The sequence below is a fragment of the Megalops cyprinoides genome, chromosome 12 (genome assembly GCF_013368585.1).
Source record: "Megalops cyprinoides isolate fMegCyp1 chromosome 12, fMegCyp1.pri, whole genome shotgun sequence".
Lineage (NCBI taxonomy): Eukaryota > Metazoa > Chordata > Actinopteri > Elopiformes > Megalopidae > Megalops > Megalops cyprinoides.
In genome coordinates, this window is record NC_050594.1 from 20,070,700 (window position 1) to 20,094,547 (window position 23,848).

Here is a 23,848-nt window from a genome sequence, read left to right on the forward strand (position 1 = left end):
CCACCCCCCATGCCATACGCCAGCCCACAAACAGCATTCACAGAGCCACCAGACCTGGCAGCACACCTGGCTGCACAAGGCCTGCTTTGACCCAACATACTTTTTAACAAAGTAACATTTTTTGTACAGTTAAAGTCATTTTAAGTCATATCTCAATACCAGTTTCCACTGGAGTAGATCCTTGTGTTGGCAGCTTGCAGTTATACATGGTGACTTGGGAGGTTTGAGTTTGTTCTTTACTGTGACTTTGTAGCAGACTCAACAACCTTTGGGCCCTGGGTCCCTTCCCTTTTAGTCTCCTCTTTTAAGGGTCACTCTTTCAATAAGTGCATAGCCTTTTCCTCCTGTTCTTTAGGGAAACGAAAGCAGACAGGTTTCCTCTTACCTGCTTTTCCTGAGTTTCTTTGACAAAGTACTATATGTTGTACCAACTGGCACCCTGTTTGGTGTGCCAAGCTGTGAACTTGTTACAGATTATTTTCTAAGAAAATTACAGTAAAAGAAAACCAAAATAAAAACGTTTGAAACATTGAAATTTGGTTGTAATTTTTTTTTTTTACTATTTTGGTTTGTGTGTGTGCTTCAGAATCTTTCTTAAAAGAAATGACATTATTCTCAAAATGGGAGAATATTTGTGAATTAGCCATACACACCTGAAATTGGTGTGATGGATTTTAATTTTTTTCAACACAAAGTATTGTTTGCTTACTAAACCACATTAACCACATTAAATTGGAGTACTGTTAATATTTTAGTTGTGACACTGTAGTGCAGAAATCATGTAGGATTTTTTCTCTTTTTTTAAAAAAAAAAAAAAAAACCCTAACTCTACATGAAGACTCTTGGGAAAGAACTCCAACCAATAACTGCACAAGTATTTATTTGGTTAAAATAGTTAAAAATGCAGTACACTCATTTGACCAAAGCTTTAATGTAAAACCACAAAAAATAAAGTCCAACCCATACTCATATTCATGATTTGGTTTAACTCCCCCAAAACAAGTTCGGGGTCATGGGAATCTAATATTGGTTCCTGGATATATCCTGACAGAATTGCTCTTATCTGAACAGGAGGGTCTACTGGCACATTCCGTGTCCCTCAATCCTTTGGAACTCTGGTGAACTGGGTGATTCTGTAATGCCCTCTTCGTGTGGTCCTGGAACCATTGCAACACCAGTGTCCAAAAGACAGATGAGAAATTCCACCCATTAGGGTAGAAAAGAACAATAAGACTGAAAACAACTGGTGTTTCTCCCCACATTTGGCCACCGGGGGGCAGGAAAGGGCGGACAGCGGCACAGTACTATTTGAACCTGCGGAGGGGCCCATGGTCCATGATCCATGAGAGGGAATTGTGTTCATCAGAGTTTGCAGAGAGGGGGGGTGGGGATGCTCTGGGTTGGATTTCATGTGAGGACAGGAGTTGTGCAGTTTTCCAGGTAAACTTATACAATGAATAAAAGAAAAAGCTGAGTGATGGAGTGATGGTTCTATGAGTGAGGTATAATGACTGAGAAGAGGTTGTGTATGTACGTCTGTGTGTTTTGATGCCTGAGAAGAAGAGGGAGGTTTCTGGAAATATAAAAAAGAAGAAGGAAGCGGACAGGGTGGAGTGTTGAGAAAGCTGGTGAGACCTCATAAAAAGGGATAGAGGAAGCATGCAACATGGAGGAATAACAAGGCCTGACAATGAGGCTGTTGGAATTAAGAGTGAGGAACAGACTTGTAGAGGGCCCTGTGTGCTGAGGGAGGATGAGGCCTGGGGGTGGGGTGTGAGGTGAGGGGGTACAGGGATGGAGAGGGTGGAGGGTGTGAGGTGAAGGGGTACAGGGATGGAGAGAGTGGAGGGGGTGACGTGAGGGGGTGCAGGGATGGAGAGGGTGGAGGGGGTGAGGTGAGGGGGTGCAGGGATGGAGAGGGTGGAGGGTGTGAGGTGAAGGGGTACAGGGATGGAGAGAGTGGAGGGGGTGACGTGAGGGGGTGCAGGGATGGAGAGGGTGGAGGGGTATGAGATGATGGGGCTGGCACGGTGAGAGCTGAGGTAAAGGCTGGTGGAGGTGGTCCAGGCAGAGAGCAGGGCTCACCTATGGTCACAGGCCCTGCCTAGGCGTACATGGTCAGCTGGAGCCACTGCACAGGAAGAGGAGACACACACGTCAGAGTGTAGCATCTGTTCTACCAGCCCTCTACTGTATTTCTGTCTGGTTACAATTTGCTGCTCTTACCTCCAGGACACTGAGTCTGATCATCCCATCTCCATCTTGATCAAAGGCCTGGAATGCCCCTGTAAGGAGATCCCATACGTATCAAACAGTGGAAAAGACACACCCACCTCCCCATTTGAATACCCCCCACCACAAAAAATGTTTTGCTAAATACAATATACACTAATATAAATATTATCTATGGCCTGTGGGGAGGGAAAAAGCCAGTGGCACCATGGATCCGGTCTCACTTACTGAACATGCCCTCCAGCCGCACCAGGCAGCTAACGAAGCTGTCGAAATCAATGTTCATGTTCTCGTTGGCGTAGCGCATGGTGATGATGTCATAGAGCTGGTTGTTGAGGCGGAAGCCTGTGAGGGACACGAGACACGTGACTGTACAGGAACGAGTCCATTAGAGGGTGTGTAGACTGGAGCCGAAGTTTGCCATAACGGCCACTCATGACGAGAGGAGACAATTTGCTTTCAAATCTTTACCAGACAAGGTCTACTTTCACTTTTAGTAACGTGAAAATCAGTCAGAGACATTGACAAGAACCTGTCTAACCTTGGGATAATCTACACACTCGACACACTCGTTATGGGGCAAACACCGGCATGCAAAACACAGCTGTTCAAATCCAGCGATTCTCAGACAGAGTTGAGGTGAAAGGTAACTAGTTTCCTTGCGTCTCTGACCTGCATCATTGACAGCGTTCCGCATCTCGTAGCTGTTGATGCTGCCTTTCTGTTCAGTGTCGTAGTGCTTAAAGATCCCCTGCAGGAGAGATGCATAACAGAGTCACAGTGGACATGGCTGTGTTTGCATTTGTATTGACCCTGTACATATGTACAGTACCAGTCAAAAGTTTGGACACACCCGATTAAGATAATGGGAAACGTGCATTCAAAGACAAGACTTATGCTCAAATGTTTGACACTTGTTTCTTAGACAAACATAAATAGTGAAGCTGACACCTTTGTTTAACAGTTTCTTGGTCACTGCATAATTCCATCTGTGTTAATTTATAGTTTTGATAAACTATTATTCTAAAATGTGTAAAAAAGTAAAAACAAAGGAAAAAACCTATGAGTATGTGTGTCCAAACATTTGACTGGTACTGTATATGTTTCGCTTCATTTGTGGACCTTTCATTCTTGTCTGAGCATTCTTGTATGTTGTAACCAAGTTAGATCCTTGGTTAGTACAGACGTAGCCATTACAGCACATGCTCAGGGAAAGAGAAAGTGAGCCGAGCCCACCTGCCACTGTTTGATCTTGTTCCACAGGTGCCGGAATTCCTGCAGGTTCAGTCTGCCTGTTCCATCCATCTGTGCATGCGCAGTTAAGAAGATAACACGCTGTCACCTTTGTCCCGTTTAGGAGTATCCGTCTCCCCACAGGAAGGTGTTAACAGAGAGGAGATGGAACGTGTGGGTGCTTGATGGATGAATGCGAAATCCACTATATCTATGACTATTTTTAACACACAGAAAATACTACTGCATTGTGTGACATGTGTTGGACATATTGTAAGCTCCATGTTCATCAGATTAACTATTGTACCTCTCCTATATCTTGCCATTATTAGCTCTCTTCTTCTTTTGGGTTGGAGTGTGCTCCAGCTGCTCCACTGATGAGTGTGTGCAGTGTGGTGTAGTGGTAAGGAGCTGGGCTTGTAACCGGAAGGTTGCCGGTTCGATTCCCTGCTGGGCCGCTGCTGTTGTACCCTCAGGCAAGGTGCTTAACCCACAGCAGCCTCAGTAAATATCCAGCTGTATAAACAGGTAACATGTACTACTCTGACCTATGTAAGTCATCTGCTAAATGACTGTGACGTAATATGAGCGGAGAACGCACAGTGGGCTGATGCGCTTGATACAAAGGATACATCCATGAGGGCGATCATGCTCCTACAGCTCTCCAGGCTGAAGCCTTCAGTGTGCATTTCCTTGTCTGGGGATGAGAAAAGAGGCAGACCAGGAGGAGAGAGGGTGGATGCATTTGCTCGTTTGAAGGAACACAGGGTAACAGACGAAGAAAGGGGGACTTACGCTCGGACACCACCCTGTTGAGGACGTTCTTCAGCTCGTTGGCTGTGATCTCCATCTCCTGCAGGGAGAGAAAGTTCATGGGAATAGAGTCCTGGACAGTGTACACATTGCTGTGAGGTTGCTATAGTGACAGATGTGAGAGGATTTTACACCGGTGACCCCCCTTGCAGTCCAAGTCCCCCACCCCCAACTGATCCAAAAGATGTCAAAACTAGCTGAAATGAGTTGGTGCCACACATGTTTGTAACCTATGAGTACAGTTTGAGCGAGCGTTCGATCCCAGTTCCCTCAGAACCCCCCTATACTCACAGTCCCCCAAGCGCTCCCTGGCCTGCCAGTACTCACGTCCCCGGCGATCTGCTGGAAGATGGTCCGGAACTGCTGGTCCTCCTCGCTCTCCTCCCCCGCGGAGGCTGGGGCCGGCTGAGCGGGTGAGCGAGAGAGAGAGAGAGAGAGAGAAAGGACGAGTCAGGGTCTGTATTCATACAGATGAGGAGAAAATAAAAGCCGCACCCACGATTGCGAGTGATACACGTGTAACAGTCCATGCTAACTCTGTCAGACTTATTGATGCCTTCAGCAGGTTGTTGTGCCAGCACTGTTACCATCTTAGCTATCAACCGCAAACCGTGTGTGATCACGTGTGTCTGTTTTTGTGTGCAAAAGAAAGAGAGAGAGAAACATATTCAGGATTGAAACCCTTTCAGCTGTAGCAGAGGGACCCAGGTGAAACCACTCAGAACAGTTCACTGTTGTCCTTGCTCCTTCCTGCAACTAAGTTGTTTCTCCACAGGGTTACACCACTGAAATGATTTAATCCCATAACAAATGTTAGAAAACAATCACTGGCCAGCGTCATGAAACCATTTGCGTAGAATGATCCAAAACATTGACAGTGGTATCTGTAGGATCAGAAGAGCTATGGACAGGATGGAACTTCCACATGACAGTGACTGGCTGTCTGTAGCTTTCTGCAGACTGAAGACTGCAGGTGGAGCAGACCAGCTCAGACAGAACTGTGGTGGGAGGAAAAGTCAAAATCATCTGAAGGTGCGTAAGGTGGCCGTACAATCACGGAGTGATTTAAGATGAGTTCTGCACTCTGCATCCCCACTCCACATTTGTCTGGAAGGCAGTCTGTGGCCAGACCTGACCCCACAAAGAGGCTAATGCAGTCTCTACACTGTTCATGCCCAACAAACTTTTTCCTCCCTTCTTTTCCACCTCCTTCTACCACTTCTCTTGCGGGATCCCATTGTTGATGTTCACTCTGTCCAAAAGAGAAACAATGTGCTGTGGTATTAGTAGTTTGCTGGTGGTGAGGGTGGTTGTCGACAGAGAGGAAGTGGTGATGGAGCTGGGAGAAGAGGGTGGCTTTGGTGAGGCATACAGTGAGAAAGGACGCAAATCAAAATGGGCCGGTATAACAGACGATATGAAATGCTTTCTCCCTCCTGTTCACATTTTCATATTTGGACACATGAAAAAAAATGTCATAGTACTTCCCTCGAAGAGTCACATGTGATGCATTTATTGCATGCAAACACTTGAGGAAATGATAGCGCATGACCAAAGCTATCACTTTCACCATTTACCATCTTATGATTTTCTCACATGCATTGTCTTGAAAATATCCAGGACACTGGCAAAACAATTACAGACAGGCCATGTTAGTCTGTGTAGTAACTGCAGTGGACTTCCTCCCCATCTTAGGTTTGAAACCCATACTCCAACAAGTACTCCAACAAGTTGTACAACAAGTGCTTTGTGCCTGGATGAGGAAGAATAACATGGTTTGAGGTCTGTAAGCACAGGCTGGCTCTCATTGACAAGAAAGAGAAGCAAAGATGCAGCTGCTTTGGAAGGAGAGAAACAGACAGATACAGTAGACAAGGTTCTGAGGGAGAGGGACAGACAGGGGACAGGGTTTGGATGAAGGAGGACAGACAGACAGTTTGGAGGGAAAAGGACAGACAGACAAGGGGGCACAATCTGGAAGGAAAGACACAGGTACTCACCACAGGATGATCGGCCTCGATCCTGTTCTCTATCTCCCTGAGTAGAAACGAACAAACAGCTGTCACCATAGCAACACTGATAGAGTCAAAGTCACATCAGGATTGTTGATCACCACACCTCCCCTCTCCAACATCACCACTAAGTATGTCTCTCCATCCATTTGTCTTTCCCTCTGCCCTCTGCCTGCCCTGCATCCTGTGAATTACAGGACTTCTCTAGGTTTTCAGTGGCTAGACTTGTTAGCATGAAATTTTACCTCAATGAGAGTACATCTGACTGTTGACATACACCTGAATCAGTTTGATAATTCAAGGCTCTTTGGCCCTTGAGCTGCTGTGAGGTGAATGACAGCATGCTGCAACCTCTTACCGTCTCGCACCATGCCTGTTTACTAATCACATTTCTGTTCTTTTGATTTTTTTGAAAATGATTTTTGTCTTATTTTTCTTGAATTCTTTTTTGATTGTTTAGCAAGCTCTGGAAACCAGGTACTATTTATGAAAAGAATGTTGCACACTCCTGCAGAATCACTTGGTCCTCTGAGAATATTGTAGCACTGATCTTCAGCGTCTCAATGTTCCATCAGGACCTCTTGAGGATCCATGTTGGCTGTGTCCATCATATCTGGGAGAGCAGCACCAGGTCAGGGTCTGGTCTGGTTCTGTCTTGCAGGCATTCACCAGGGGCTTGTTGTTTGTTCATATGGAACAGATATTGCAGCTGCCACATATGAACAATTGATTATACCTGTCATATTATATGGGGTCATCAGCTCCTAAAGAACAGGCTGGTGGTAGCAGTGTAACATCATTGTCATTATCACATCATTATTATTCTACTGATGACTATCACCTCTAAATTACTAAGTGGCCTGGAATATTCCCTAAAATAAACATCTCACTTTTTCGAGAGGTAATACTAATACTAAGTTAAACCCAAATACTGACATTTAGAAACTGATAACCCGTCTGATACGATGTGATGTATTCTAATTTAAGTAAATGCCTCTTCTTTAGACTCCAGGAAATACAGTCCTGGGAGTGGGTCCATAGGAGTCTCTGTGGTCCTGAGCCCAGCAAACCAAATCCCGTTGGCCACACCGTGATCCAATGGTGCCGGGTGGGAGGGGCTGGAGCTGGGGCAGGGCAGGGGGTTAATGCTGGAATGAAATGTTTACCGGTGCATGCCCAAACTCGAAGTCACTTGTCCTAAAAAAGATTCCATAATGGCTTCGATTTGGGGTCGATTTCTTCCAGCTCTACAAATTAAATCGCCGTTAAAATTGTTTGTCCTTGGTGCCCTTACCCTCTCCACAACCCACCTCCCCCATATCCCCCACTGTCACCCCGCAACCCTCCCCCTGATGCAAACGCTAGAGGGATAACAGCGAATAAAACCAGGCCTACAACCTCCAAGTGGAGATTACTGTAGCCCTGCACATAGGTCTGGCCCCTGACTGTAAATCTGAATATGTCATAACTCTATAGAGGGTGCTACGTTTCATCTGTTTGGTGGAGGTTTTCAATACAACAGTAGGTGTGACTTGTAGTTGTTAATAAGGCAAACAACACTTTTTTTCCTCTCAGGGACCTGATGAAACTACAGCCGATAGTATCAAGCCCTGATTGCTGTCAATAATCACACAAATACGCACATGTGCACATCACAGCAACCAACATGCAGTAACTATGGTCTGTATGCATGCGCTACACACCCTCCAAAAGACAAATAAAGGCCGTTTTACCCATGAATACCCAGCTCCACCCTCCCAGCCTATCAATCTCATCATCCATCACCCCGCCCCAACGGGCCCACTCACTCTGAAGTGTTGCGCTTTTCGGAGAAGACCCTGAGGATAAAGTCGCCCTCCTGGTGGGGCTCGTAGGTGGAGGGGATGATGACGTACTCCCCGGGGCTGAGGCGGAAGCGCTGGGTCACCTCGCGCAGGTTGATGTAGGACTTGCAGCGCGCCTTGGACGAGTTGAACAGGAAGAACTCCTTCGGCATGTGCTGCTTGTTGCCTTGCATCTAAGGGAAGAGGTGGAGGTGGACAGAGAAGAGGGAGAAGGGTAGGAAAGGAGGAGCATGGGGGGGGGGGGGGGGGGGGATCAGGGAGATGAGATGGAGAGAGAGAGGTTGAGAGAGATGACTGATGGTAATGAATGAAGAGAAAGTGGGAAGAGACAGAGGTAAGAAAGAACTGATTGTGTTTTTTTGACTATTTTTTTCATCCAACTTTTTTTAAATTGCCAATTGTACATTTAAAAAATGCCATACTCTGCACTTGCATGGTAGCACAGAGCAAGGACACAATTTTTCACACTACAAGTCCCATAGTAATAGAAGACACCAAATGGAGGATATATCCTGCCAAATGACATCATCTGTGCAACTGGCAGCTGCCTGATCAGTTGCACAGATGTCATTGACAATGTGACAAGACAAATTTACCTTTACTTTACTCAAAACACCCTGATCAGTTGATATGTACTGCTACAATTCAGACAGATATACAGTTTCTGTGATAGCAGCATGATGTATTTACAGTACTATTACTGCTAGGATTGACTCAGACTCAAGATGTTAAATGGATTCTTTGACCCTGGATTTGTGAGGCTTCACAGTACTCCTCTGATACAACTATAGAGATACTGATACTGAAGTAAATTAAGAAATTGGGATTTCGCTTATCCAACTTCAGAGCTACACTGGAGTCATCACACTTTCTCCACACTCCATACCTCTTTCGGCACCTGAGGGACAGACACAGAGAGAAAGAGAGAACAGGATAAATGGGTCAGCAAATGTATCCCTCTTTGACACTGAATCACATGTTATTATGCCCTTTAAACGTGTTTTCAGTCCTTAATTACAATTATTAATTGGCCCTCTCTGGTTAGCTGATGTGGGTCAATGTAACATAATGAATGGTGGCGGTGGAATAGGAGGCAGGAACAGGACGCGGGACACCTCGTAGATGGCGAATCCGATGGTGAAGAGGTTGGCACCCATCTTGCGCTCTTTCCTGCGGTTCTTCTGCATCAGCGCCACCACGAAGGTGCAGGCCACCTCGTTGTCCTCGGGGTCGTCGTCCTCCTCCAGCAGGCGCAGGCGGTACTGCGGGTTCGTCCAGAACGTGTCTGCAGGGAACCGCATCAGAACCTCGTCAGACCCACAGAACTCAGCCCGGAGGAGTTCAGCAAAGCAGAGTTAACGTAACCAAAGCCTCTCAAAGCAATGGGGTGCTGCAGTAACATTCAGGAGTATTACTTCCAGCTGGGAAGGTCTCAGAATTATTTCAGACACACTGTGCTGTTTTTTATTTCATGAAACTAACAAAACCTTCGTAATATACTTGTAATTATGATAAATGAATTGGATAGTTGTTGTGATTATAAGATGTTTTATTTGTCACTTTTTAAATGCATTTTTAAGGTAAGTTACCTGCCTTTGTAAGTACAAATTCTTTCACAGAATGTGTCTAAGATAGAAATGCTCTGCAAAGGATAAGAATGTCCTCTGAGTGAATGTACTAACATATCTGCTCTGGAATGACTGCATGCGGCGTGTTTAATGTTTTGTGTGTTTCTGCTCTGAAATGACTGTATGTGGGGTGTTTTGCCCTTTCTCTGGCTCCTCTGAAGGGACTCCTACCTGGGTAGTTCCTGCAGCCCCCGGCAGAGCAGCCACGCACCCAGCGACCCTCGTTCACAGACACCGTCCACTTGTGGATCTTGTCATCCTCCAGAGCGTCAGGAGTCAGGTTGCAGATCTCAATCTTGGTGTAGTTCTTTTTGAAGTCCTCAAAGGACATCCTGGATGAGAGGGATTGGGAAAGGAAGAAGAGAGTGAACATTAAAAAAACCTGGCATCAAATGGCAGCATACCTCACCTCACAGTCTGTGTCTGTGGGTGAGATGCACATAAATGAAGACAAGAGAGGAAATATCCATCAGAGCAGATGTACAGCCCTCACACGTTCTATAGACAGTGGTTATGCTTAAGTTCCCTGTTAAAGGGCAGGTAGCAGCCAGCAGACAGGGCGGCTCCACTCACCAGAACTCTCCATCTTCAGCATTCTGATGCTGCAGCTTGTCTTTCTCTGCCTTGGAGATGCTCCCCCACTCCTTGGAGCTGCGTGCAGGGAATCAGAGAAGGTGCAGGATTCATGTACAGACAAGAAAACATTGTCATCTTGAAATAACGTTCACAGAATGAAGGGATTCAAGAGTGTAAAGGGTGTGTTACCATCCTATGAGATGAACTGTGATATGGTGAGCAGTAACATAATGTATTTTCTAAGGCATATTCTTAGGCAAGTAAAGGTCGAGCTGTATCCTTGGTGGTAATATTGATGTGGAATGTGGCTAAGGCGGAGTCACTCACTTGTCACTCCAGGGCCCGTTCCACTCCACCTGTCCCCAGGGGTTCCGCAGCCGCACCAGTCGAACCTTGGTCTCCTTGGTTTCCTTTGCAGATTGTTTACACTGTAGACACAGCACAGTTGGGGTGAGCATAGCGCTGTGTCTTCGCCCCTCCACTCCACTGAGGGATCCAAATGGAAATGAATGTATCCTACGGCATACGATGACAACCACCCTCCACACAGGCTATATGCACGAATCTCATTAAGATTTCATCGTTACAGATTTGAACTAACCATAGATATGCATATGTCTGACCCATTTGCCTGTTGTGACCTGTAGCAGGGGCAGGTTTACTGAGAGTACCATGACCAGAACACTGTACACAGATATCTTACATCTTACATTGAATTTTGCATTGCATTGCCCACTACTGTTTTGTCCTCAGAAAAGCTACATGCCCTGAACTTCTGCAGCTTTAATGGGTGGTGCATTAAAATAGAAATATACATTTCCCTAGACCACGGTCCTCTGTAAGGAAGAAAACAACTTAAACATGTGTCCCTCTCAAAGTCCCAGATCATTCTTCTTATCTCACCTCCTCCACAGCTGTCACAGAGTAGGCGTGACCTTTGACAAGTCCGGTGACGGTACGGGTCTCAAATCGGGCCGGAACCAGGGACTGTCAGCAGAGAAAAGTGTGAGAGTCATTAAGCTTATCTGTCGATTCTGCACATATCAGGTATGTGTCAGTTCTGAATAGTTTGTCTGTCTTTTCACCTCATAGACCATGAGTGCAACACTTGTGCTGTGGAAGTAACTCACATCGATGGAGCAGCCCATGAGGGAGCCCCTCTCCAGGGCTTTCTTCATGATCTTGTACAGCTCCTTGGGGGCCTCCTTCATCTCGTAGAACTCCGTCACCCCGCCAGTGAAGTCTTCCATGGCCTCTGTGGTGTTTCCTCCCTTCAGAGCCTCATAAGAGCCATGCAGCCTGGCCAAGAGATGGGGGTCAAAAGTGGGTACAATTCACGGATTGGGTATAAAACGTTTAAGAATGTAGGAGAGTAGAGATGGTTGACAATGTGAGCAAATAAGACAGAGAGAGAGAAGTGTTTACCGTCAACAGAAGGCACAATGCACGGTTTCATGCAGATATACCTTGGTCTGTATAGTTGTACAGGGGCTGGCATGCCAGGACTCAAGAAGTATCACTGACAAATAAGCTTAATTTCAGAAACAGAGGAGATTCGAGAGAATACCTCAGAAAAAACCTATGATTGGCAGAAAAGAAGGCAAGCTGAGAGAGGTGATTGAGGAGGGTTTGTGGAACAAAAAGATTCTGGTCGATTGTGACACGGCAATCTGCAACTCCACCAACAGCCTCTGATTGACAGAGGTAAATGCTCGCACCACTCACTTGGCATAGGCCTTCTCCAGGAGAGCGCTCCAGAACTCATTCCTTTCAGCCGACTTGGTGAAAACCAGCTGGTTATTGAAGGTGGGGATGCGGTCGTCAATGACAACATCGACCCAGTCACCGTAGCGCCAGAACTGCAAGAAGTAGCACAGGAGAGAATGAACACAGAAAAAAAGAGGTGGTAGAAAAGTGGGGAGGAAATCCCAGTGAGATGATTGTGATTTTTATTGCAAAAAGAACCTCAGACAGAGTGTTGTCAGCTCACCTGGAAGTGGAAGATACCAGCATAGTTATCAGTGAAGCTCTGGTCCTGAGGGACGACCCGATACAGGAGTTTTTCATTTAGAGTCAGACAGGCGATGGCCGCCAGGAGCCAACAGTCACCTGCAGAAGCCATTCACGAGAGCATGGATGTCATACAATGCGGTAGGACCACATATCGACATTGCGAGATACACAAGTGGTAGATGGCTTGTTGTTTGTGGAATTACAATGAATATGTTCAGATTAAACACTCCGACCCAGAGGTGAACATAACGTATAGAGAACTGGCGAAGAGTAGTCACTGACCAGGTACAACACTCTGTATCTAGGACAGAAGGAGAAGGTTCTTGAGGATATTGCATATACAGATTAACCTAGAGTTCTCCCCTGAGACTTTGAATTTTTGTGGAACAGTACGAGCAGAAGGCACATTTAACCACCTTGTATGGCTATGGTTATGGTACAGTAAACCTACTTTGCAGGTTTACTTTGCACCCTGTGTATGTGCATCTGCTGAAGTGGAGGTGGTGTTACACGCTGCCCTCTGCTGGTGTCATTTTGTCCTTCAGTGGGATGGTGGGAGACAGGGGATCCCCTGCAGGCCTGAAGGTATGCTGCTCTAATCCACAACCAATGACCAGAGGCATGCATGGAATTAATCTTTCAGCCTCTTGGCTCTCACAGCATTCATTTATACTCTTTGCAATGAATTCCTGTTACTCACAATGCTATTATTTCACTCTCTCTTTTTCAACAAGGACGCTGTTGGCCACAATTGTGTGTCTTTGTCCTTCATGCTAACCGTCTGTTATTGTCTGGACATGGATGCCAGGTCTATATGATGCATGTCATTCAGGGTAGAATTGACTGTTACATCTATTATTGAGTCCTTTGACTGCCCCAGATTTTTTTTTTTTGGTGGGGGGGTGTGAAGTAATGTAGCTATATATGGATCACATTCACCTTCACCGTCTTTCCTCATTTATTTCAGAAAAAATATAGACAAGGAGGAGTTATTAAATTGCTCTTCCCTCATTTCAGTGGAGATGAATACCGCCCTCCTGCTGACTGTGGTATTTTTAATTGTTTCGGGGAACGTGCCAGGGCGTTTAGTGTCCTGCTCTGAAACAATGTTAGCGGCGGCAGGGGCCACCTGCCTGTACATTTGGCTGCGTGGACCTTTTGTTCCCGTCTAGGCAGCATGACAATGAGAAGTGCTGCCAGTCAGATTCCCTTCCAATAGAGTAAGCACAATGAAGAGGCCATGGAGGAGAGGCTCCATGCAGGGGCAGCTAGGAAGCCGCAAACCGGCTGCCCATCTACCCAGCTGCCCCTTTACATGCACCTTGCTGTGGTCCAGCATTCCTGTCCCAGCCGCTTAGGACACAAGGATCTGTCCGGCTTCACGCCATCCAATCAAGTCCCTCGGAGGATAACTTACACCACCCCAAAATACCACCTACAGTCTCTGTGAATGACGTTAGGTCTGGAAAACCTTGTGGGTTTTTATTTAGGGGACCGCTCTGGTTATGAGGACTCACCCATCATTTTGTCCTATGTTTTGAGGAGAGGAATTAAGATCCCATGCACTGTTAGGCAGCATGGATTGTAGGTATGAGGATCCTGGCTCATTATTTATTCAGTGTGAAGCAGCCAAATGTCTTTGTGCATGGTATGCCAGGCTGAAGCAGTGCTATCACTGCAGTCAGCTGCCACAAGGCTGGGTGGTATGTCATATTTAAATACATATTTGAATCCCTTTGTGTGTTTTGTCATTTGTACTGCATTGTCTTCTAGGAAAGTTTTGTATGTTTTCAGCAGAAGACCGAAAGGTTGAGTATTTAACATTTTAAAATTACACATAGGAAATTTTGCTACATTTCATGATGCTTCCCCCCCACTGTCAACAACTGTGCAGCCTTGCCTCCATGGTTCTTGGTCCAACAAGGTTTTAATTTCAGTTAAAGAACTTTACCTCTGCATTCAGATCTTTTAAAAAATTGATAGACTTCTGTCATTTTCCTTCTGAAAACCAACAGCTCTGGGTTGTGAAAATGTGATATTAAGCAAGTTACTGGACAGAGGTGGTGTTCTTGCAATCAAGGACACACACAGTTTGCAGCTTACCCAGGTCTCCCTGACAGATGTCTGTCCTGCTGGCTCCTCCCACGATGAACTGAGGGTTTTCACAAATGTCCTGCGGGACACAGACAGACAGAGACAGACAGACAGACAGACAAAGTTAAAGGTCCTCACTTTTTCTTTTGCTGTGAAAGGAGATGTGCAGAAAAGGTTTTGCTGTTTTGCAAGTGTGGGATTTAGTGGAGTTTTAAGGTATCTATGTTTGTGCATATATCTGCTATTTCTGATTTTTTCTGACAGGAATTCAGGGCCCCCTGTCCTGAATGGCTGTCTGGCCTCTGGGCTACAGTGTTTGTTGAGTGTTTTGTCCATGTACAGTACGCGCTTAAGTCAAGCTGGAAGTGGTACAGCACATATAACAATTAGAAATCACATTGAACCCTAAGCCACACATCACTCACTCATTTCAGGGTCAGATTTGAACAGTATGAAAGACATTAACCAACCCGTCCTGCAGACCAGCTCCAGATGTGTAAAGGGAACAACTGACAATGACAATGACCCACAGGGACTGAGGTTGGCAAATGGTATACTGAGAAAACTATCTTGAAGAGGGAACCATCACAAATTTCAATTCAATGAGGTATACCTATGTTCAGCTTGCTTCCCAACTCGCATGTTGCTGGCAAATTAAAACTTCACACCTATGAACCTAGTTACAGTAATATCTCGTGCTTCGGTACATTTGGTGTGCGTTCAAATTAGTCAAATTAGTGTGGCATAACATATTGCAGACTGGGTAGGACATATTTTATGTGTCTCATGTTTAAGTCAGGTTTCATGTACATGAATGCGGTGGTACATATTTATTTGTGGGTTTTTTCATCTTGCAGATCCCTATGTATAGTATCTCACCAACCTCGTGCACTCTGTGAAATGATTACAACATGAACTTTGTAAATAACAGCCGTGATACTGAAAACCAACGCTAAGGCAAACAATTTCAGAGCTGTGCTATGGCAAAAAACTTTTTATTCCAGTCAAACTAAATACTTTCAAGGTAGAAATATGTGACAGATTCTGAATCTGAATATTGAAATATCATAGGTGCCACTGGTTTCATAATACAGTATTTGCTGAGTTGATGCCTTTATCCTGGGGAATCTTTCAAATATAGAGCTGACAATATTATAAATGCTGCTGGACTTTCTCCCTGCAATTTCCTTGATGTTAGTGCTCCTAACTCTGTGCTACAACACTAAGTATGCAATCCTACAATCCTCACATTGAGGTCTGTATTATAACTGCTCCACTCTACCAATAACATCTGTACAAAATGCACTCAACTCATAATGAAGCATGATGTGAGAAATAAGCCTATGCGTTTGCAACAACTTCATCACATCACCTTCAAAAGTGGGCGTAAAGCACAAATATTATTATCTACTTCATATTTCAAATCAAATGTTTAGTAAATTACATGTAAATATGTGCGTTGTTAATGAACGCATTTGTAACGCTCTTGATTGTCTGGGGACTCTGAGGCAGCATGATAAAACTGTTGCACTTCACTTGGGTCAGAAGCCCAGGCTGGCCTCTAATTTGGGCCCGGAGACCGTGCCAATTAAATCAGGGCAGGATGGTGGGAGCCCCCACTGGCACAGCCAGGGGGCATCCATGCCAACCTGACAGCATCACACGATTAGCAGCTGCATGTGCTGTGCTGACATTCACCTACTGCTGAGATCCCATTCTAAGCCATGCAAAAATGTTCAGTGAGCAATCCCTCTCTGGTTGCGCTTGTGGGTGACACGCTATTTGGTGGTGATGTGCCCTCCTATCACTGGGGACAGTGTGCTGAACCGCCCCCCCGTGCCCTCCTGGCAGACAAGAGGTAACATGACTGCCATAAAATAGGGGGGACCCTTAACCCTTTTCCTGCATTTACAAACATTGAATGGGGATTGCCGATCTGATGTAAGCAGTTAGCACATAGTACTTTTGTCATTCAGTTTCTGTTTTGCACTATGTAGTAGTGACTGGGGTATTAGCTTAAGACTGGAAAAGGCTGTCATTGTTTTTTGATGTACCACCATGTATTTTACTATCACTTTTTCGCTGCCTTGAGATGTTCGTGTTGATGAACCGGTGACCAAAACATGTTCACGAGATGAAGGGACTGAGCTCAGTGAAATGACAAATATTACTATTATCTGCACACTTTTTTTATTTTCTTTGAATTTGTACTAGTATTTCTTCATTTTGAGACGTGACCCAACCAGCCAAAACCGGGGAATCTCTGATTTTTCAAAGTGCCATCTTGACTCAGATATAAAGTCTTACATTCTACTGGACTTACAGTAAAAGATAAGTGTCTGTTGCAATCCAGCCCAAAGTGCTGCATGATTGAAATTTTGATTCTAAACCACGGTTTTAATTAGTATGAGGTCTTATGAACAGTGCTGAAGCCGCTGCGTTTAAACTTTAGCCAGCAGTTTAAGTTATACAGTAAATCACTGATAGCTTTTGTAATATGAACAGTGCATGTCCTATAAAGTGAAAGATTATGCTATTATAGCCTTTTGATGTACACAGACCCAGACAGTGCAATGGAACTCAGGACTTTTTGTTCTTTGGTTGAATAGGTCAGAAACACGTTAAAGTGCTCTGTCAGCATTCTGTTCTCGTTGGCAAGAGCAGAGGGACTGAATTCAACCACATCGTCTACCAATCAATTACGTTTTTCTGATATCCAAGCTCCTCCTCCACTTCATCCATGGTCATCTAAACAGGACCCCCTCCTTACAGCAAAGCATATTGCAGCAATATACAGCTTATATAAGGCTTGCTAAAAATAAATGTTGCAGATGCCTAGAAAACTGTATCTTACTGTAATAATGTTTCAGTTGTGATTCATGTACATTCCTTTAAATGAAGTCATTTGTATTCTGTTTAATTCCTGTGATTTACCTCTTCTGTTAAAATGGATAAAACGGAGAAGTCAGTCCATCGTCTGATCTGGGAACTCCCGGTTGCACCAAAGATACTGGGACAGCAAGATATTAATCTCCCTTATTCTGCATTGGGAAACACTTAAAACAACCTTGTTTCCCCATATTGCCGAGCTCACAGCCAGTTACTAGCTGTAATTCTAAGCCATGGTGGTATAAAATATGTGCTCTTTCGGCATGACACTGACTTCTGTGGGACTGGCCCCACCTTGCTGTGATTCTGCCACACACGTCATCACACTAGTTGCCCCATGGAATAGAATCAAGCTCTGCCCATATGCTATTCCTCTCCTCGCCAAGTAGGCTGGTAGAGTGTTTCAGGTTTACACAGTACTTTGAACTCCCTGTAGTTTTGTGTGTTAGCTGTGTTGATATGGAAAATTGTGCTGTTTCATTTCTGACATTCATTGTGATTTTACATAATGTGTGCTGTTCAAAAACATTTTTTGTTCTGTATGTCATCATACGCAAAAAATTTATACAGGCTATCTTAAACAGGAAAATAAAGGCACAGTCAGTTTTCCTGAAAAGCTATACATCTAAAATGTTCAGGTCTAGTAAGAATCTGTTCTGTTCACTGACAGTTTTAACAACTGCTGTTTTCTGCAACTAAGTAGTTTCTTGCAAACTTAGTCTGTTCAGATTTGCCTTGATCTTAGAAATGCTTGAAGCATAGTTCTGTTGCTGTGTCACCATCTGCCCATTATCCATCTAAATTATTTTAGATAAATAAATTTCTTATTTTGTTTATAATTTGTGTACAACATATTGCTCTGATATACTGTATTTATATATGTGTGTGCATGTGTGCATAAATATGTGTATATAAATATATGTAAAGCACTAAACATGTGTGACTCAATGTTTAGTGCTTTAACTACCTTACCAGAAATGACTTGAGAATCACATCTCCTCTGAACTTTTTTGAAAGGTTTTACACAAGTTCAGCCAGTAAAATGTGCCCATTTCTTTTCCACATTCACACTGTGATAAATTCTCAACTTGTTCATTTAATACATTTAACACGTATATACATGTTTTTGATCATTACTTCAAAGTATACTCTGGCTTTGCTGTTTTATACCACCAGTATGTAACCATTTTCTTTTTAAAACACCATGATAGAACATATTCAACGCAAAAGAGTTACATTTCTGATGGTTGCACTCACACAGTAATGTAACATCCGCACCACAATGTACATCTACCTACCATTCTTCCTATCTTCACCACCATTAAACTCAGACATGAGCACTTTCTCTTGACAGCTTGACAACTGTGTGTACAACATATCCACAGCACCCCTGTGGTGTATTCCCCCACAGAACACTGAAGGCCACCATCCTACGCCACATATCAACATTCTATAAATGGAATATCCCAACACGACCCTGGTGTTCTCTTCATGTTTCCTCAGCTAGCTCTTTCAGCACACTGGTCTTTGCCACTGAGAGCTAAGATTTCCATTTTAAAAATTATTCTCCCCTTTAATTCTTCCTGTCAGACTTCCAGTGTTGAGTTGGTGCCACCATATTGCACTACTTCAGCTCTCCCTCAACGTGTACCATCCCACGACTGACGGCCCCTCCACATGCCCTGCCTCACTCCTCCTCCTACCTTGGGCCTCTTCCAGACGATGTTCTTGACCTTGTTGGACTTGTGCCCCAGCTCCTTGTAACCCAGGGACTCCACAGTGGCCTGAAAGCTGTCATCCTCAAACAGGGTTTTCTTCTGCACGTACTCCTGCTTCAGGAGGTTGAAGTCCTGGCCGTTGAAGCGCAGGGGCTTGTTGAGAGACCCTTCCCCATCCCTTCGCTCCCTTTCCCGGATCAGTCGGTCGCAGAAAAAGCCAGACGGCGTGTAAGGCATTTTTGCTCACCTTTTTTTTAAACTGGCTTTTGCCACCAACAGTATACACCAAAAGCCTAAAAACCCTGGCATAAATCCAAACAGCTAACCTCTGATTGGTCACCTGTCCCTGTGATGTCAGTCTTTCCTGGCCTTAATGTGGACACAAGGGTGGATGAAAACACATGCATTCAGACACACACCAGCACCAATACACTCACACAAATATTCCCCGTACTGGATTCTCATTGGCCCCCGAACAATAATGCTGGGACCTCCATCCCCCCAGTCAGCAGGGCCTGTGAAACTGCCCTCACGCCATCATTGTTGGGCAACACAATAGCAAGTGAACAGCACGGGGCTCGGTCTAAAGAACCGTCAGAGGGTTACCCTGCCTCAGCAGAAGGCATTCAGGGCCTTTAAACCTGTCCTCAATGGAGCTCAGCATTGAGCAATCTCAGCATTACTATAGGAGGTTAATCCTATGGAGGCAAAACCCTCTTTTTTCATTTGCAACTGGGGCTATTGCTTCTCTCTGGCCTTTGTTTCAGAGGTAACTGCAGCTTTGGTATCAGGCATACAGTAAAACTAAGCCCTGTTTACATTGTGGACAACCATGTAATTTAATTCTGAAAAATCAAAGGGGTCATCATTACACATCATAAAACTACATAATGACAGTTCAGAGCTACTAAATAAAATGCTCCACAACCTACACAACTTGTTCACAGCTCTTGCAACTTCCAAAGTTAAAGTGTAATAGTGGCATTATCTGTGTATTTGTGCCACATCACATGCCCCTTCCCGCCACTTGTTGTTGGATCAGTTCTTTTTTCTTTCCTTTCAACAAGAGTAATCCTACATATCGTCCAGCAACACAAGAGCAATGTTCATTGCAGAGTCTTATTTTTTCTGTTTTTGTCTGTAGTCAGTGCTGTATACAAGCTGACCTATCATGAAAACAGAATAACAGAATTTTCATGAAACCAGTGGCCAGGGGGACAGAACACAAATTCTTGAGTCAAACCCTATGCATTATCTATGAAACAGAAAACTGCAGCTTGCTGTCAAATGCCATAGTCACTCAGAGTGGGTACAACTGGCCACTAAGGCACCTATTTATACTGTGTGCCACATATAATAATAAACTGTACTGTACAGCTGGACTGCAAATCCACAGTACAGGTACCGCAGGTGTGGGTTCGTGGCCCAATGCGGTTTATTGTACATAAACAACCTCATGTTCCATGCCATGGAGCCGACATTCACATGACACAGCCGTGTGCACACACTGCAAAACTGCAGAGCACGCTGTCACAACAGGAAGTGTCACAACAGCTTGGTTAAATTTAAACCGGCGTAAATGTGGGCAAAACCTTCATTATTTATTTATTTACTTCATCCAAAATTAATTCACACAGATATTTAGATTTAAAGGGCAAAAACACTGCTCAAGAACCCCAATATGGAATCATGGAATCTAACACCGCTTTAGAAGACATACTGAATAGACGGTGATATATAATGAATTATCTACTCCCAATGTGGAGTAGCTGCAATATAATCAATGCAATCCATCTATAAATAAGCATTAAATATATTAGAAAAATCAAACCACTACACTATAATGTAATTTATTGGATTTGAAGTTTTAGACTGTACTTTCACATCTGTGCTGTGTCTGCCTTCTCCCTCTGTGCCTCTAACAAAAGACCTACCAGGGCTTGCACATGAGGAAACTGCACTGAGCCCCAATTCCAATATGTGGGTAACTGGCATTCTCTGTTAGAGCCATTCCACATTCAGATCGCTACCTGCTGATATAAAGAACTTCAGGGGTTTCGGTAGCCTTTCACCTCAGGTAAAAATATGGCTAAGGATACACCAAACCTGTTGTCATTGCACAACAGCTCTTCAAACCCGTTAGATCTAATGCTGCCTCTGCTGACAAATGCATGACATCATTCAAAATTCCATTTTATTTCATTTTCCTCTCAATGCCTGTCACCTTTTATAATGTGTTTCCTACAGCAGTCCACACTTTCCGTTGGTACTAATGTCATTTTTGTTTTTTTATATTGATCTGTCATACTGTGCTGTATTTTTTATGTTATATTATTGTAATGAGCCCAGGAACTGCAAATGAAAACTAACTTCACCTGAATCTTCTAATAATATATAGTAGTGCATTGTGATGATTTATGTTAAATATTGTACATGATCCCTAACAAATAAAATTAGTTGCATTAAATGCTTAAATGCATCCTTTTCATGACCTGTTGGCACATATACTATGAATTTGGTGAGCAAAGTCTTCATACTGTTCTCTCACAAATATCATTTTGAAGTTGGAACATAAACATGGTTGCAAATGTAGCATTTTGAAATGCTTAGATTTCTAGATGTTAGATATATGTGTATATATATATATATATATAATATATCTGTATTATAGAGATATAGCAGTGCTCATTTTCATTTCAAATGTATTCTATACTTGTGCTTGGTCACTGTTTAATTGCAGTTATTGCAATTGCTGATGTCATATTTTAGTAAGTCATTAGCTATTATTATGTCGATTATTATTATCTGTGATTGAACATTGTGAAAACTGCTGTAACTCTGTTTTGTAATCTGTGTTGTCCACTTAATCATTAGCATGATCCATACCAGTGTTGTATCAGTGCTATACTCACAGGTGGTCGCTTCCATTCACAGGTGATCGGGAAGTTGCCAGAGGACAGGGACGCGTCAGTAGCGGGGAAGAGCGGGTCCTCAAACAATGTCCCTTTGCGCAGGTGCTCATCTCGGAGCTCTAGGAAGTTCTGCGGTGGCTTGGCATCGACCGCAAAACAATTACGGCTCAGAATGGCGGTGCATATCGCACCAGGGGAAGTGCTATGAAAACCAGCCTTCTTCAGTGGCATGGAGGCTCCTGGCGGTACAGATACAGGAGTGACCACCTCCCTCACACTCTCACTCTCTTTCTTCCTCCCCATTCCCCTCTCTCTGTCTTTCTCTTCCCGATTATCCTTATCCTCAAATGACCTCCCGTTCTCCATTGGCATTGAGGAAATATAATAGTTTAAAAAAAAGGTATGAGGCAAACTGATATCGACACAGAGCACAAGAACTTACAAAATAACTCTTAGCAACTCCTCAGGGATGTATGTAATGTCCTCCATAGCATGATGTATTGTGTAGTGACTTTCATACCATTTTATTAGTCTTTTCTCGTCTTAACAAATCAAAAAGTTTCCTTCATATCGTTTCCCTAAGCTACTTCCCTTTGTCTTTCTTCTGACTCTCAGTTCCTAAACACACACACGCACACACACACACGCACACACACACACACACACACACACACACACACACACACACACGTCTTTAAAAGAAGGAAGTGATGCCAATGCAGGAAGGTTTAAGGCATATTCCCCACAACAATGCTAAGACTGTAAATTCACACATGTCTTAAGTCAACTTTGATGCTTTAAGTAAATATTAAAGCTTCACTCTGATACCTACATTCCTACCACTCTGCACTCCTACCTCGGGTTGCCTAGCTGTCCTTTTCTAAAAAGACCACACATATCGATCATACCCCTTTTCTACTCTGGCCCCCAAGTGGTGGAATGAGCTCCCCACAACAGTCAAGACAGCAGGGTTACAATCCATCTTCCAGCACAGACTCAAAACCCACCCATTCAGACTATTCCTTCTCTCCCCAAACTCTGACCCTTCCTCTTCCTAACGCTGTGGCAAAATCGTAGTGGTGAAACCTCATGGGGATTTAGATAATAGCAGAAACCCAGTGGCAGTACGAGCACCTTTCCGTCAGCAAAAGCCCAGTGCTAAATACTCTGTGGTATACTACCGCCTGTATCAAGCTTGACAACTGGAAATTGATGCCAGCACTATATGGCATATTCTGACAGTACCTTCATGACTATGCCTTCCACAATGCACCTATATTAAAAGGATGGCACTATTGACTTAGTATCTATATAGCTACATGCCAGGCATGACTGATTTTAAATTTTCTGTGCTTCTGCCTTAAATACGGATGGATAAGCGTATATGGCAAATGAAGAAATGCTAATGTTAGGTAAAATATTAGATTTGTATGAACTGTAAAATACTGAATGTGTACATTGTATGTTCATTTGCTCTAATGTGCAGAGAACAAATCCACAGTATCTAGAATTTAGACTAGGAAGCAAATACTTTTGAGTTATTAGGGGTCTGGAACACACATTTTGTTTTTTTTTGCCTGTGTGAATACATGTTGCTGGAGCAGTGTTTGGACAGAGTGTTTTGAACAGCAGACTGGTTGGCATGTTAACTAAAACCTAGGTTGAGTTCTTCCCATGAATGCAACCTTTGTACGGTGCCCTCCAGTGCTTGTGCCTGAGAATGGCCACTATGATGCTGTATGACCATTACAGTTTTTTGCAACAGACCTTTGCTATCACAGTGATCCTCTAGAAGGTTCCTACATCTGATGAGATGTAACACATAATGTAATATGAGCCCGCTGAAAAGTCTCCATGGAAACCCAACCACCAACTATCCTTGAT

General features: G+C 44.0%; 1 protein-coding gene across 3 annotated transcripts; it reads right to left on the reverse strand.

Moving 5' to 3' along the window:
* Positions 1-1,976: 1,976 nt before the first annotated feature.
* capn3a (calpain 3a, (p94)) lies at positions 1,977-22,204 on the reverse strand. 3 transcript variants are annotated; one of them, XM_036541607.1, is made up of 21 exons: positions 21,965-22,204; positions 14,455-14,524; positions 12,329-12,447; positions 12,064-12,197; positions 11,469-11,637; positions 11,234-11,325; positions 10,666-10,743; positions 10,336-10,413; positions 9,934-10,094; positions 9,250-9,419; positions 9,021-9,032; positions 8,099-8,307; positions 6,279-6,315; positions 4,606-4,683; positions 4,261-4,318; positions 4,098-4,162; positions 3,469-3,537; positions 2,905-2,983; positions 2,461-2,577; positions 2,227-2,285; positions 1,977-2,131 (listed from the first exon to the last, which is right to left on the reverse strand). In XM_036541607.1, the coding sequence occupies exons 1-21, from the start codon at positions 22,193-22,195 to the stop codon at positions 2,105-2,107; spliced, it is 2,112 nt and encodes a 703-aa protein (XP_036397500.1). In that variant the 5' UTR covers positions 22,196-22,204; the 3' UTR covers positions 1,977-2,104. The 3 variants fall into 3 exon arrangements, with proteins under 3 accessions (XP_036397500.1, XP_036397499.1, XP_036397498.1); XM_036541606.1 differs by lacking the exon at positions 21,965-22,204 and adding an exon at positions 19,038-19,289 and having other exon boundaries at positions 10,666-10,766; positions 11,242-11,325; XM_036541605.1 differs by lacking the exon at positions 21,965-22,204 and adding an exon at positions 19,038-19,289 and having other exon boundaries at positions 4,570-4,683; positions 10,666-10,766; positions 11,242-11,325.
* Positions 22,205-23,848: the final 1,644 nt, after the last annotated feature.

What these genes read in the sequence shown, in the direction of transcription:
- capn3a (XM_036541605.1), bottom strand. Translation starts at nt 19,289, where the DNA reads ATGCCTTACACGCCGTCTGGCTTTTTCTGCGACCGACTGATCCGGGAA. An exon ending in TCGTCTGGAAGAGGCCCAAG is followed by an intron (nt 14,525 to 19,037) that starts GTAGGAGGAGGA and finishes TGTGTCCCGCAG; the next exon opens with GACATTTGTGAAAACCCTCA. An exon ending in TCATGGGCTGCTCCATCGAT is followed by an intron (nt 11,326 to 11,468) that starts GTGAGTTACTTC and finishes CTCTGCTGACAG; the next exon opens with TCCCTGGTTCCGGCCCGATT.